This window comes from Elephantulus edwardii, unplaced genomic scaffold (assembly GCF_000299155.1).
Source record: "Elephantulus edwardii isolate Elephantulus edwardi_28Jun2011 unplaced genomic scaffold, EleEdw1.0 scaffold00188, whole genome shotgun sequence".
NCBI lineage: Eukaryota > Metazoa > Chordata > Mammalia > Macroscelidea > Macroscelididae > Elephantulus > Elephantulus edwardii.
The window spans coordinates 5,642,314-5,658,968 of NW_006399938.1; the positions used below are offsets into that span (position 1 = coordinate 5,642,314).

Genomic DNA, 16,655 nt, shown 5'->3' on the forward strand with positions numbered 1-16,655 from the left:
GGTGTCAGCTCCTTCCCCAGCTGGAGTCAGTGACTGAGAACAAGATAGTTGGGGTCCCACCAGACACTTGCAGGGCCCCAGGCCCTGGAGAAACCTACCATCTCGAGGGATCAGCACTGTATTTCTATATTTACAGAATGATTCATTCTGTAAATATAGAAATCCAGAATCGTTCTAGATCTCTCTTGAAATACAATATTATGAGTGACAAGATAATATCCATATGGATACAAGGAAGTCAAGTGAATACCATTATCATTCAGATATATGCACCAACAACTAGAGACAAAGAAGAAGAAATAGATTTCTACCAACTTTTGCAGTCAGAGATCAATCAAACATGCAATCAAGATGCAGTAACAATGGGTGACTGGAATGCAAAAGTTGGGAACAAAATAGAAGGATGAGTAGTTAGAAAACATGGACTCTATCACAGAAATGAAGCTCGAGACAGAATGAATTTTGCACAATTAACGAAATAATCATTGCAAGTGCATTTTATAAGAAACATAAACGCTGGCTGTACACATGAATTTCACCTGATGGTATGTATAGGAATCAGATCAATTACATCTGTGGAAAGAACCACTGGAGAAGCTCAATATCAGCTGTGAAAATTAGGCCAGGTGCTGATTATGGAACAGACCACCAACTATTCATATACAAAATCAAGCTGAAGCTAAGGAAAATTAAATCAAATTCACAGGAACCAAAAAATGATGTTAAGTCTATCACACATGAATTTCAAAACCATCTCAGAAACAGGTTTGAAGCCTTCAACAATAAAGAGTGAAGACCAGATGAGCTGTGGGAGGATATCAAGAATATCATCCAGGAAGAGTGAAAAAGGTCATTACAAAGACAGAGGAAGAAGAAAACACCAAAATGGATGTCAGAGGAGACTCTAAGTATTGCACTAGAGCACCAAAAAACCAAAGCAAAGGAAAGAAATCAAGATATTAAGGAGTTGAACAGAAGATTTCAAAGGGCAAAGTGGAAAGACAGAGTACTATAATGAAATATACGAAGAGCTGGAGTCAGAAAACTAAAGGGGTTGAACTCGCTCAGCGTTTCTTAAGCTGAAGGAACTAAAGAAAAAAATTCAAGCCTCAAGTTGAAATACTTAAGGATGTTTGGATAATTAAATTATCCAGAAAGTATTAAAAGAAAATGGAAAAAGTATACAGAGTCATTATACCAAAAGGAATTGACAGAAGCAGAAGAATTTCAGGAAGCAAGAGCCTATAGTGCTGAAGGAAGAAGTTTAAGCTGCTCTGAAAGAATTGGCAAAAAAACCCAGGCAAAAGGAATTGCAGAAAAAGAATTGACAAAAGGCCCCACAAATTGAAGGTATACCAATTGATATATTTCAACAAACAGATGCTGCTCTAGATGTGCTCACCAAGTTGTGTCAAGAAATCTGGAGGACAACCACCTGGCCAACTGACTGGAAGAGATCTGTATTTGTTCTCATTCCAAAGAAAGATGTGAAAATTATCTCACAATATCGTTAATATCACATGCAAGCAAGATTCTGCTGAATATTATCCAAAAATGACGGGAACAGCACACCAACAAAGAACTGCCAGAAGTGCAGGCTGGACTTAGAAGTGATCATGGTACTAGGGATATTGTAGCTAATGTTAGGTGGATCTTAGCTGAAAGCAGGGAATATGAAAGGAATGTCTGAGTTTCATTGACTATACAAAGGCATTTGACTGTGTGGACCATAATAAACTGCGGCTAACTCTGAGAAAAATGGGAATCCCAGAACACTGGATCGTCCTTATGTGAAACCAGAAGGCAGCTGTCAGAACAGAGCAAGGGAACATGGTTCAAATTTTGGAAGGGTATAGGCCAAGGATGTATCCTATGTCCCTACCTTTTCAATCTTTATGCAGAATAAATTATCTAGGAGGCTAATCTCTATAAAGAGAAACGTGACATTAGGATTGGAGGAATACTCATCAACAATCTGCATTATGGAGATGACAAAACCCTGTTTACTGAATCTGAGGAGGATCTGAACACAGAAGGGCAAGGATGCAGCCTTCAATATAGATTGAAGCTTAATATCAAGAAAATAAAGATTTCACCACTGGGCTGATTGGCAGCATCATGATGGATGGTGAAAAGATTGAGATTGTGTATAGCTTTAGTTTGCTTGGCTCCACAATCAACACTCTTGGCCCACGCACCCAGGAAATTAAAAAATAATTTGCATTGGGAAAGTCTGCTGTCAGAGACCTCGCAAGAGTACTGAAGAGCAATGATGTCAGCCTGGAGACTAAGGTGCACCTGATACAGGTCATGGTCTTTGTAATCACTTACTATACATCAGAGTGCTGGATAATGACTAGGGATGATAGAGAATTGATGCTTTGAGCTGTGGTGTTGGAGAAGAGTATTGAATATACCGTGGACTGCTAAGAGAACGAACAGGTTTGTCCTGAAGAGGGTTAAATCAGACTGCTTCTTGAAGGCAAAGATTCTGAAGCTTCATCTGACATACTTTGGACATGTTGCAAGGACCAGTTATTGGAGAGGGGTGTCATGCTTGGGAGGGTGGAGGGACAGCACTGGAGAGGAACACCTTCGATGAGATGGAATGATTCAGTGACTGGGGTAATGGGAGTAGGTGTGCCAGAGACAGTGAAATTAGGACAAGATAGTTTAAGGTTTAGGAATGTTGTACATATGGTCACTATCAGTCGCAGGCAACTCGATGGCACATAACAACAACAAAGTCCTTCTGTAAATATGAAAATCCAGAGTCATTCTGTAAATATGGCAATCCAGTGTGGATCCCAGAGGCAGCGGGTTACTCCCAAGCCTAAGGCCCTGAACGCATCCAGTGGGACCCCAATTTTCTTTTCCTCAGTCACTACTAGCTCCAGCGGGGGCATGAGCTGACACCCAGAGCACTGTCTCGCCGCTCGGGGAGGTGTTACTGGCTCTGCCTATGAAATGGGTGGAAACTCATACTCTGAGGTACACCAGGCAGGGCAGGCTGCCTACTTCCCTGAGGATAAATGTGGCATCAGGATTGGAAGATTGTAAATAGGGTCATTATGAGTCACAGGTGACTCGACAGCACATACCAACAACAATCCTCTGAAGGAAAGAAAAGCATAAACCTATCTTCTTTCACTATGAAGGCAAGTTTGGCAAATAATGGAGCACCTGACCAAACTGTGCTATGGTAGGAAACAGTCAAGAATCTCAGCTTCTGACGTCAGGCAAGATCAGTCAACAACCCCAAGGGAAAGAAGTGCTTCCAATGTCAACCAAAGATTTGCATCTGCCAACTCTTCGCCCAGCAAGTCCTCATTGCCAGGGTTTTGAGAGAGAGAAGAAAAATGTCTCTCAAAATAAAGATGATTCTATGTCCCAAAGCAAGTTTGAATCTAAACTTTTTAATGGCTTGGAGAAAGACACCTAAGCATCAAGCAAGCTCATAAAAAAAATAATTTCTTCAGGTACACAGGAAAAATTACTGAGAACAAAAAAAGGGATACAAAGGAGTTACTCAATAAAATCACAGACCCTTCTGTTATTGTGGCTGATTGGTTGAAGATTCATGGTACTCTGAAAAGCTGGACCTAATTGCAATGTATGTTGAAACCTGGGGTGCTTCTGATCTATAAAATAAAAAAGAAATGGGTCAGTGGGTTGGAACAGTGTGCTTGAATGCCTGTGAAATCATTGAGTATCCATCAAAAAAGGATGACTTTTGTTTCAAACTTTTTTATCCATTGAAGCAATCTATTTGTGCATTGAAGGGTCCAAAAGGTGAACTAGTTCGATTCATAACTCAACCTTTACAGAGCAATTACTTGATAATCAGAGCTACTTCAGAGTCAGACAGCAGGTGCTGGCTGGATACTTCAGAATTAGCATTAAAATGTTCTAGTCTTCTAAAGCGTACAATGATCAGAAAAGGAAAGGAACATGGCCCAAGCATCTCATCAGATAGCACGCATGTGACTCTGTATGGCTTACTACGTGCTAACTATCTACAGAGTGGTGACAGCTTCCAATTAAACAATAGGGAAACTGAAAGATAGCATTTTAAGGTCCAAGATATGTATTCTGATAAATCTGATACAGAAAGTGATCAGAAACATAATGAGTCTGACAATGACGTGATGAGGGGAAAATGAAAAAAGTGACACAGATACATCAGAAAGGCAGAACAACTCATACATTGAACCTGAGCCTACAGAGCCTTTAAAAGAGAAAATCTGCCCTTAACAGAGTCATGAAGAACTCAGAGAGGGAGGAAAGGGTGCTCAAACAGAAACTGTGTCTGAAGAAAACAAGAGTCTTATCTGGACCGAAACACATCTATCCTGGCATGGACCTGTCCAGGGTAGTTCTACCTACATTTATTTTAGAGCCTCATTCTTCCCTGGATGAACTTTCAGATTACTACTATCATGTTGATTTCCTATGCAAGGGCTGCCCTAAAGGAAAATCCTTGCTTCTGTTTGAAGAAAATAGTGAAAAGTTATTTGGCAGGATTTTATAAAAAACTGGAGGGACTGAAGAAATCGTATACTCCTACTCTTGGTGGATTCATCAGGACTAGTAGCAAAACATTTTCTAATGCTGAACATCCACCAATGTATTTTATGTTAGTAATCAAAAGGATGGCTTTTGCCTTAGTGGTAACATTCTGGCTAAAGTCTGAATTCTGTGGAAACTCTTTCTCTGCAATATTGGAGATATTAACTCTGCAATATTAACTTTTTTGAATAGAGGTGAAGTGTATGTAAATACCAATGTCATATGTTCATTGTAAAGACATATTTATGGCACAACGACATTGGAGCCTGAGGGAACAGTCGGTATGCACATCAAAAAACTAGATACAGTGCAACACTTGAATTTAAATTAAAGCCAGTTTTAGGAAGTAGGGTTTGTGTTAATCAAATACCAGGGAATCTTAAATTGGTAAAAGAAGTCCTAGGTACTTTGGAAGGTCACTCGGTAGTGAAGTTTTTATTCACAAAAAGACTGATACTTCAGAAGTTTTCTGGAACCTAACAACTGACTCTAAGCAATGGATACTAATAAGATGCATTGTAAAATTTGAAGAGCTGGTGATTTTTTAATCAGAGAAACCCTGGCAGTGAGCCACTAGAGCTATAAATGCCAAAAACTAAACTAAACTACTCGAGAGAAATATGTTTTAGAAGCTCAAAAACAAGCAGTCAGAGACTGGAAAATATACAATGAGGAAATGGCTTGCAAGTTATTTTAATTTGATCCACTCACAGGTGAACATTATCACAAGTTTGCAGACATCAGATCATGGGACTCACTTAATGGTATGATAGTTTGAAAAAGATGGTGTTAGCCAGATCAAAGTGAAACATTGTACACGATGGTAAGTGTCCCAAAAATGAACAATGAACTGACCAGCCAATAGAAGAAAGTACTAAAAGGCTACTCCTTCCCAGAACCTGGTTTCCAGGACTCATCTGGAAGTCAAATCAATCGCTGAAACCAAGTACAAGGAGAAAGAAAGGCATAGAACTGGAAGATATTCAAATTTCTATAGAATCTGTAAGACAAACACAAAAGGAAATTAAAAAAATATGATGACTCTTCGAAATAATTTTGTTTCAAGCACACCTGCCGTGGAGTGTTTTTTTTTTCTGCAACAAAAAGACTATTTCATCATTTTCCTCCTGATTTTACTTCAAGTTATAATAAGTTTAATATTTAAATAGAAAAAAGGAAGATGAAGGAATACATAGACTCACTGGTGACTTTCAGTGTCACTTGGTTAATACAGAAAAATTTCAGCAAGGACCATATGAACAAGAGCCAGTGGTAATGAAAGATGAAGTTCAAGCTGCATTGAAGGCATTGGCAGAAAACAAAGTCCCAGGAAAAGATAGAATACCAATTGACATATTTCAAATGACAGATGAAGCCATAGACATGCTCACCAATCTACGCCAAGAAATTTGTAGGACAGCTGCCTGGCCGATTGAAAAATATCCATTATCTGTTCCCATTCTCAAGTAAGGTGATCCAACAAAATGTTGACAATATTAAAGAGTATAATTAATATCATATGCAAGCAAAATATTGCTGAAGATCATCCAAAATAGCTAGAACAGTATACAGACAAAGAAATGCTAGACGTTCAAGCAGGGTTCAGAAGAAGATGACACCAGGGATATCATTGCTGATGTCAGATAAATCTTGGCTGAAAGCAAAAAGGACAAGAAGAATGCCTATTTGTGTTTTATTGACTATACAAAGGGATCATAAACTATGGCTAACATTGAGAAGAACAGGAACACTTAATTTTGCACATGCAAAACCTATATATAGACCAGGAAGTGGCTATTTGAACTAAGCAAGGGAACAATGCATGGTTTAAAATCGGGAAGATTATGAGTAAGAGATGTATCCTTTCTCCATACATATTCAGTCTATATGATGAGAAAATAATCCATTAAGTTGGACTCTATGCAGAGGAATATGGCCTCAGGATTAGAGGAAGACTCATCAACCTGTGTCACGGAGACAACACAACCTTGATTGCTGGAGGTGAGGAGGACTTGAAATATTGCTGCATAGTATAAAGGACTATAGCCTTCAGTATAGTTAACATCCCAACATGAAGAAAACAAAGAACCTCAATAGACAACATCGTGATAGATGGAGAAAGGTTTGAAGGTGTGAAATATTTCATCTTGCTTGGATTAACAATCAACAAAACACCCTTAGAACTCATCAGGAGATCTGTACATTTATTTTGTTGGGCAAGTACTCTATCAGGGACCTCTCCAAAACACTTAAGAGTGACAATGTCCATTTGAATACTAAGATGTGACTGATTCAGGCCATAGTCTTTTCCTGCTATGCATCTGAGAGCTGAACTGTGAATAAAGGTGACAGAAGAAGAATCGATACCTTGGAGTTGTGGTATTGGAGAAGAGTACCAAATGTCCCATAGATTTCCAAATGAACAGATATGTCTTGGAAAAAGTGAAGCCAGAGTACTCTTTACAGGCATAGATGATGTAGTTCTCTCTCTTTCATACTTTGAGCATGTTGTAAGGAAAGGCTATTCCTTGGAAAGGGATATCACGCTTGGAAAGACGGAGGGTCAGTGAAAGATAGGAAGGCCCCTAACAAGATGGATTGACACAGTGACTGCAGCAATGAGCTCAAGTTTGTCAGGCATGATGCGGTTGGGAGAGGACAGGACAGGGCTCCTAGCTGCTGTTCATAGGGTCACTGAGTGATATTCAACTTGAGGGCACCTAACAACAACAACATGAATTGTAGTTGAATGGATGACACTAATAGTAACAACAACATCTTTTATAATTACTTATCTTAGTAAAAGGATAAAAGTGACAAAATACTTTTCTTGTTCCCCTCCAAAAGTAAACATTAGAATGCCTAAAGAAAAAAAAAAAAAAAAATAGGACTAGACGCTACACCTCTGGTGTAGAAAAGGAAAAGATACACATAAAAAAAAGAAGATGAGAGAGGGGGGAGAGGAGAGAGAGAGGAAAAAAAAACAAAAAAAAAATGGTATTAATGAGCATTAGATGAAAAAGTAAACAAATATATTTATGACATAATGACAATTGCTTTTAAAAAGAGGTGAAAATTAAAAAAGAAAGTTTAAAAAAGAAGAGGACGTTACAGTGATTATAAGGATGACGTTCCTCTAATATTTTCAGATTTCATGTATCCTTGAATAGGAAAGTTCTGACTACATACCACCTCAGAGACAGGATTTTAGCAACTGAGAAATCTAAGCTCTATCACTATTGCAAAATCTAATGACATAGAAAATTTCAGTAATCAACATTTGACTTACTTTTATAACTAAGAAAAACTATTTAACATACTCACAAAAATATGAAAACTTATTTTATGTCTGTGTATCACATTTATCAGAAAACCCTATCTTGAAGGTTGTCAATGATTAAAGCATATCTCAGCACCTTAAAACCACAACATTTTGGTAGTTACTTGAATAAACAAACTGTAATTATTTCAGATGAGCATACTTACAATCCCAAATCCCAGATTTTAATAAAAGTAAATATGTCAGTCTTAAGAAGGATAGAGTGAACAGAAGGAGTTAAAAAGACAAAATAAATAAAAATAATAAAGTGGAAACACATCAACCCTAAGTCAATCACTGTTGTTCTACTCTTCGTGGTAACAAAAAGTCATTTTTGTAGTTTCATAATAAAAATAGAGAAAATTTGTGTGCTTATTGAATGAAATTAATTGGATTGTATGAAAAAAAGTTGCAATTACTTAAAAACGATGATTTTGTCAGTAGATTAGCATTGAAAGAATACAGAGATCCCTGAAATAACACATCATTGTTCCTAAAAACTGCTTCTGACACTTTTAGAGACAAAACCCATATATGTGCACTTCTTCCTTCAGATATCTTAAAACTTATCTGTACATGTGAAGCAGTAACAAAGGGGAAAATTTCACTCTACAATAAAAGTTAGTTTGAAATGCATTTATATTTATTTAAATAGTCAGAAAACTCACCATCAGCATCACACCTTGCACAATCATAGTCATCCTTCAGCAGCTTATGGGAATGCCAGTGCATAAGCTCATCAAATTCCTTGTGTTTAACAAGTGAAGTAACCATAGGGTCATCGCTACAAGAAAAAAAGTTATATATATAATTCTATTCTTCCAAAGATAACATTGTATACATATTACCTTACAGTAATTTTTTCCCCAAATTGTATACTGTTGATTCAGATCCAACTGGCACAGGAGGGGATTTGAACCACACCACTTCAAGATTACAGTGCAGCTTCTTGCCACTTTGCTACCAGAGCTCCCTTTTATTGTAATATTTTATGACCTAAATATTTTATGACTACACAGAGATAAATCAAATATACAGGAACCAAAATTTAACCTTGAGTATATCACACCTGAATTTAGAAACTATCTCAGGAACAGATTTGAGGCTTGGAACACTAATGAATGAAGAAGACCAGAAGAGCTGTGAGAAGATATTATGATTATCAACAATGAAGAATGCAACATGTCACTACAAAGACAGAAGCGGAAGAAAAGACCAAGATATATGTCAGAAGAAACTCTAAATATTTCACTGAGCATCAGGAAGCAAAAGCAAAGGAGAGAAAAGCAGAACATTAAGGAACTGAACAGAAAGTTTCAAAGGATGACTATGCGAAGACAAGGCAAAGTATTATAATGAAATGTGCATAGAGCTGGAGTTAGATAACCAAAAGGGATGAACTAACTCCACATTTCATAGGCTAAAAATGAAAGAACAAATTCAAGCCTCAAGTTGCAATACTTAAAGAAGTTTTGGCAGAATATTGACTGATCCAGGAAGAAAGAAAAAAAAAGTGGAAGGAGTACACAGACTGACTGTACCAAGAAGAATTGGCTGACACAAAAGAATTTCATGGAACAACATATAATCAAGAGGCAATAGTGATGAAAAAGGAAGTTCAACCTGCTCTGAAGGAGTTAGCAAAAAAACCAAGGTGCCAGGAATTGATGGCATGCCAACTGACATATTTCAACAACAAATGCTGCCCTGGATGTGCTCACCAGTTTGTGCCAAGAAGTTTGGGGAACAACTACCTCGCCAACTGACTAGAAGATACTCATATTTATTTCCATTCCAAAAAAAGGTGACCTAACAAAATGTGAAAACTATTGAACAATATCATTAATATTACACACAAGCAAAATCCTGCTGAAGATTATTAAAAATTATTGGAACACTAATCTACAGAGAACTACTAGAAATACCAGCTGGATTTAAAGAGGTTGTGGCACTAGAAACATTATGGCCAATTTCAGGTCACATACTTTGGGCACGTTGCTAGGAGAGGCTATTCCTTGGAGAAGGACCTGATGGTGGGAAGGGTGGAGAGTTGGTGAAGGAGAGGAAGACCCTCAACTAGGTGAATTTACATGGTGGCTGCTACAAAGTGCTCTTGTGTGTCAGGAAGTGAGAGGATGGCACAGGATAGAACAGGGCTCAGATCTTTTGTTCATAGGGTCTCTATGAGTTGTACTTGAGGCACCTAACAACATCAACAACAAAATCTTTAATTGCTTTACTAGACTGAAAGAATTTTATTTAGGATCCCTTTAGATATTCAAAAAAAGCCTTAGAGGGAGATAAGTCTTTTATTATTTTATCTATTAACTACAATGCAGAGTCCCTTTGCCTAAAGTATTGTAAGGTGGTGATGGTGGTGGTGTTGTGCACCTTTGGGTCCGAATCAATCCATTACTTACCCTCCAGTGGGTTTTCAGAGGCAGTTGATAGCACAAGAGGTGATTGTTTATCTTTCTGCTGCAAAGCTGCTGGCTGATTTGAATGTTTTGGTATTGCAGTGCAAATAGCACTAGGCCACCACAGCTCTCACACTGTTACAGGCTTTTCCTAAAGGCTAAGTTTCTATTAATTTATTAAAAGTTGTAACATCATAATCTTTTTTATCTTTTTATTTTATAATATTAACTGTATAATCTCAAGAATAATTTCTTCAATTTAAAAATCTAGAATCCACTCCGTTTCTCCAACAATACAGTCAAAATTAGCAAATCATTAAATCACAACAAAGCCCTTACAGATAGAAGATTTTAAGCTAGGACTATATGGGTTTTTTCCTAATAACTGCCAGAAGTAAAAACTGGGTTTAGAAGAGACCATGACACTAGGGACATCATCTACGCTGTCAGAGGGATTTCAGATGAAACAGAGTGTACCAGAGGGATGTCTATTTGTGTTTAAATGACTATGAAAAGGAATTTGACTGCATGGACCACAACAAATTGTGGCTAACCTTGAGAAGAATGTGAATCTCAGAATACTTGATTGTGTTTATGCAAAACCTATACTTGGACCAGGAAGCAGTTGTGAGAACAGAGCAATGAAACACTCTTTGGTTCAAAATCAAGAAAGGTGTACATGAGGGATGCATCTTTCTCCATACTATTTCAATCTTTATGTAGTGCAGATCATTCGGGAGGATGGACTTTATGAAGAAGAATGTGGTATCAGGATTGGAAGAAGACTCATCAACAACTTATGCTATGCAGATGACACAACATTCCTCACAGATGCTGAAGAGGATATGAAACATTTGCTGCAAATGGTCAAAGACTTCAATATGGATTGAAGCTCAACATCAAGACAATAAAGACTTTCACCACTGGACCAATTAGCAAAACCATGATAGATAAATAAGAGATTGAGATTGTTAACAATTTCAGGTAGCTTTTATCCACAGTAGACAGTCTTAGAACCACGTGTCAGGATATCAAAAGATGGATTGCACTGGGAAAATCTGCTATCAGGAACTTCTACAAATGCTAACGAACAATGCTGTCAGTCTAGTAACTAAGTTGCACCTGATACAGGCCATGGTCTTCTCAATTATTTGCCATGAATCATAGTCCTAGACAGTGACTAAGGGTGACAGAAGAATTGATGTCTTTGAGGTGTGATGTTCATTAAGAGCATTGAACATTCCATGGAGTGTCAAGAGAACAAGTCTGTCTGGAGAGGGTGAAACCAAGTTACTCCTTGGCAGTAAAGATTTCGAAGCTCCTTCTGACATATTTTGGGCAGACTTCCGGAAGAGGCCAGACCTTGAAGAAGGGCATCATACTTAGAAGGATGGAGGGACAGTGCAGCAGAAGAAGACCCCAAATGAGGTGGGTTGCCACAAAACTAGGGTAAAGGAGGTAGGTGTGGTGGTGGCAGTGTGATTGGCTCAGTTTAGAGTAGAATTCAGAGATAGTGTGTATTGGTTCACTATCTCAATGGGGTATAACAACACCAACATTTTTTATGAAATTCATTGTATTTATATAACATGTATTATTTCAAGCAATAATTAGTGAGACATGCATTAATTTCATAAACATTTCTTGGACCACACTAAAATACTATACCTCTTTAGGAAAGGTAAGTCTTTTAAAATGTCTCCAACAAACTCATCCACCAGTTTACACGACACTGGAATAAATCCCAAATTAGGCACCATTCCCTTGGAAATTTCTGCAAACAAAATAAGTAAGCTCCAATGTGAAATTTGTATGAAAAAAAAAAATCAGACAATTATGCATTGCTTTCTACAACCTCACATTTATAGAAAGTGATATTGATACTATTTAGATTTATAATTTTCAAGGATTCCTATAAAACAGTTGTTGCTATATACAGTCAAATTGGAGCCAATTCATAGCTGAATCTGCAGTGAGTTTTCAGAGAGAGTAAATCCCACTGCAGGAGATAGCCCATCTTTTCTCCAATGAGGCAGCTGGTGGATTTGAACGTTTCTTTATGTTGTCAGGGAACCTCCTCTCCACAACGCTACCAGAGTTCTCTCCTATAAAACTATTTCTCACATTAAAACTTTTAGAGAGCTCTCATGGCACAGCCTGGAAGGAGATGCACCCAAGGGTGATGCCTCTCGTGGTTCATAAAACATAACAAAATATATTTTGGGGGGGAAAAAACCAAAACCCAGTAATGACATTTAAGCCAGCAGGTAGGTAGGTAGGTAGGTAAGAGGGTGGTACACAAGAGATGATAGATATAAACAGACAAGCAGACACAGAAAAACACCAGTTTTCTATTTTCAAACATTTGTTAATTTTATTATTTCATATTGTAAGAATTGTGAGCATGGTATTTTATCCACAGATTTACTCTGTGTATACAGTTATGAAAGTAAACCTACTGCAATCAAGACCAGTCTGGCTCATTCACTGTTATTATTGTTGCTGTTATATTCCCTCTAGTGAAGTATGACTCAGAGTCCTCAGGAATAGATCTGAACTCTGTCGTGTCCTGAGACATTCTTATTATCCTGGACGTATTTGAGTCTGTTGCCACAGAGTCTGCTTCATTGTTGTAGTTGTGTTGTTGTTGTTGTTGTTGTTTTTGTATGCATCTTTCACTCATAAACATCTTATGCACAATACCTGAATCAATCTCATTGTTTCTGACACGCTTTGTCCCCCTAATCCCAGTACACGTGGCAATCCATTTCATCCAGGGTCTCTCTCTCCTGCATTGTCCCTCCACCCTTCCAAGCATATGTCCTCCTCCAAGGACTGGTCCCTCCTGACTGCAATGCCCAAAGTATGTGAGATGGAGCTTCAAATCCTTGCCTTCAATAAGAAGCTTGATTTCCTTTTCTCTAGAGCAGCTATATTTGTTCTTTTGGCAATCCATGGTATTGTTCAATACTTTTCTCCAGCACCACAATTCAAAGGCATTGATTCCTCTTTTGTCATCCTTATTGTCCAGATCTCAGATCCATAGCAAGTAATTGCAAAGTCATGGCCTGGATCAGGCACACCTTAGTCTCTAGAGTGGTGTCATTGCTTGTCAGCAGTCTGGAGAAATCCCCCCGACAGTAGATTTTTCTAATGCAATTAATCTTTTGATTTCCTGACGGCTGGTGCCAAGAGTATTGATTATGGAACCAACAAATCTGAAATTGTTAATAGCCTCAATCTCTTCTCCATCTATCATGATGTTGTCAATTGGCCCAGAGGTAAGAAGCTTTGTCTTTTTCAGGTTTTAAATAAAATTTTTATTTTATACTGGCTTATTTATGAACTTCATATACATTTTTTTTTCATGCCAGATCTTTTCCATTTCCTTTACCTCCTTATACCCATCAATTCCCATTACCCTATCATTATCCCCTTGCCTGTCCTCACCCCTCTGCTTCTACCCTCCCCTTGGAGTTTCATACACGTTTTACTAGTTACTTTTTTATTTCTATAATAATGGCCTTATACAGTATTTGTCCTTATAGGACTCCGTTAGTTCACTTAGCATAATGCTCTCCAGTCCCTCCCAAGTTAGGTCGTGATTTTCAAAATCATTGCTTCTGCGTGCTGTGTAGTATCCCATTGTATGAATGTACCATAATTCCTCAATTCATTTGTTTGTGGTTGGACATTTGGGCTGTTTCCATGTTCTTGTGATGGTGAATAATGCTGTTATGAATATTGGTGTAAATATGAATATTGGTGTAAATAACCTTTCTTAGCTCAGTTCTAATTTTCTTTGGGTCTACTCAAGCAATGAAGTAGCTGGATCATATTGAATTTCAATGTTTAGCTTTTTGAGGAAATGTCAAACTTCCTTGCAGAATGGTTGTATCCTTTTACAATCTCACCGCCAGTGTATATGAGTTTCTATCTCTCCATATCCTCTAACATTCACCATTTGCTGTTCTGTTAAACTTTGCCGCTGCTATTGAAGTGAGATGGTATCTCATTGTGGTTTTGATTTGCATTTCTCTTATTGCCAGTGACTTTGAGCGTGTCTGCTGGCCATCCTAATATCTTCCTTTGTGAAAAGTCTTTCTATGTGTTTTGCCCATTTTGTAACTGTGTTAGTTTTGTTGAATTGGCTTTTTTTTTTTCTTGTGGAGACCCTGTAGGATTCAGCAAACTTTTTTATGCTTTACATCTGTCCAAAATGGTATGTCCAAAAGCTTTTTTCCTGTCAGTAGGTTTTCTTTTCATGTGAAAATGTTTTTGATGCACACAGGGATTTAATCTTTAGAAAGTCACATTCATCAATTTTACCCTATTGTGCGTTTCTGGCTATATTTGGCAAGCTTTGTCTTCTTGATGTTGAGTTGCAATCCAAATTGGAGACTGCAGTTTTTTATCTTCTACAGCAAATATTTCATGTCCTCCTCAGTTTCAGTTTCAGGAAGCAAGATTATGTTATCTGCATAGTGCAAGTTGTTGATGAGTCTTCTTCCAATCCTACTGCCATATTCCTTCTCATAAAGTTCAGCCTCCTGAATTATCTGCTTCACATATAGATAATAAAGGTATGGCAACAGGATGCATCCCAGACACGCTTTGTTCCCGATTTTGAACAATGCAGCATTTTCTTGCTGTCTTAACTACTTCTTTCTGGTCCAATATGGACTCGACATGAGCACAATCAATTATTCTGGGATCTCCTTCTTCTAAATGTTAGCCAATTTTTGTGATTCACAGTCAAAAATCTTGGCATAGTCAATGAAACACAGATTGACATTCCTCTGGTACTCTGCTTTCAGGCAAGATCCATCTGATATTGGCAATGATGTTTCTCATCCCACAGCCTCTTTTACCCTGTTTTCACTTCTGGCAGTTGTCTGTAAATGTTCTATTTCAGTTGTTTTGGGATAATCTTCAGCAAGTTTTTTTCTTATGTGTGATATCAGCAATATTGTTTGATAATTTCCACAAGCCGTTGGATCATCTTTTTTCTTTAAATTGGAATAAATATGGACCTCTTCCAGTCAGTTGACCAGGTGCCTGTCTTTCAGATTCCTGGGCAGAGCCTGGTGAACATGTCCAGATCTGCTTCTGTTGGTTCTTGTCATTGTGTACCATCCCACTGGAACAGACTTATAACTGACCCTCTAGCAGATTTTCAGAAGCTGTAATCACAAGGGAAAAGATTGTCTATCCTTCTCCTGTTAAGCAGCTGGCAGATTCGAACTACATGATTTGGGGATTTCAGTAAAGATTCCTACCATGAGACCAACAGAGCTTCAATCAAATAGATTACAACTCAAAGCAACCTAATGAACAGATCAAAATCTTGCCCTAGCCTGCATCATCTTCACCATCTAGAACGTGCTTGAGGCCATGACCACAATCTCTGTGTCAATCAATTAATATGCATTAATATCTTCATCTCTACAATGTTCCTTTACCTTTTTTAGCACTATGTATTGTTTCCAAGGATTAACCCATCCTGACAACATGTTAAAGTATGTGATATGAAGTTTTATCAATCTTGCCTTTAAAGAGTTTCCTGTTTGTACTTCCTCCAGGATAGTTTTGTTCATTCTTTTAGAAGTTCATGGGACTGTAAAAACTCTTCTCCATAACCACAATTCAGTGACATCAATTCTTCTTCAGGATTATTTATTCACGGCCCAATTTTTATATGCATAAGTCTGCTATCAAGAACCTCTCCAAAGTACTCAAGAGCAACAATGACAGTCTGGAGACTAAGGTAAACCTGATCCAGGCCGTGGAAATGCAATTATTTGCTATGCATCGGAGAACTTGACAATGACTAGGGCTGTGCTGCCAGAGAAGAGTACTGACTATACTATGGACTTCTAGGAGAACAAAAATATTAGTCTTGGAAAGAGTGAAACTAGGCTTCTTCTTGGAATCAAGGATTCTGAAGTTTCATTTCACATACTTTGGGCATGTTGCAAGAAGGAATCAGTCCTGGAGAGGGACATCATACTTAAGAGGGTGGAGGAACAGTGCAAGAGAGGAAAACCTTTAATGAAATGCATCGGCTTAGTGACTGGGGTAATGGAAATATGTGTGTCAGAGACAACAAGGTTGGCTCAGGATAGAGCAGTGTTTAGAGCTGTTGTACATAGGGACACTATGAGTTGTAAGTGATTGAATGGCACATAACAACAATAGCAATAAACAACTGAAAATACCATTACTTAAATTGTGTGTGCTTTGTATAGTAGAGTCAGAGCCAATCCACAGCCAACCATCTGGTGGGTTTTGAGAGGAAGTTAGCACAGGAGATTGTCCATCTGTCTCCCATGGAGCTCTGGTAGTTTCAA

At 37.9% G+C, this 16,655-nt stretch overlaps 1 protein-coding gene across 1 annotated transcript in view; it reads right to left on the reverse strand.

Moving 5' to 3' along the window:
- The window catches only part of DDX60 (DEAD (Asp-Glu-Ala-Asp) box polypeptide 60), a 177,270-nt gene that overhangs the window by 112,436 nt on the left and 48,179 nt on the right, over positions 1-16,655 (reverse strand). The window contains exons 10-11 of the mRNA XM_006896670.1: positions 11,974-12,079; positions 8,557-8,672 (exon numbers count right to left, since the gene is read on the reverse strand). Coding sequence (XP_006896732.1) covers positions 8,557-8,672; positions 11,974-12,079 — 222 coding nt within the window. The remainder of the gene's footprint in view (positions 1-8,556; positions 8,673-11,973; positions 12,080-16,655) is intronic.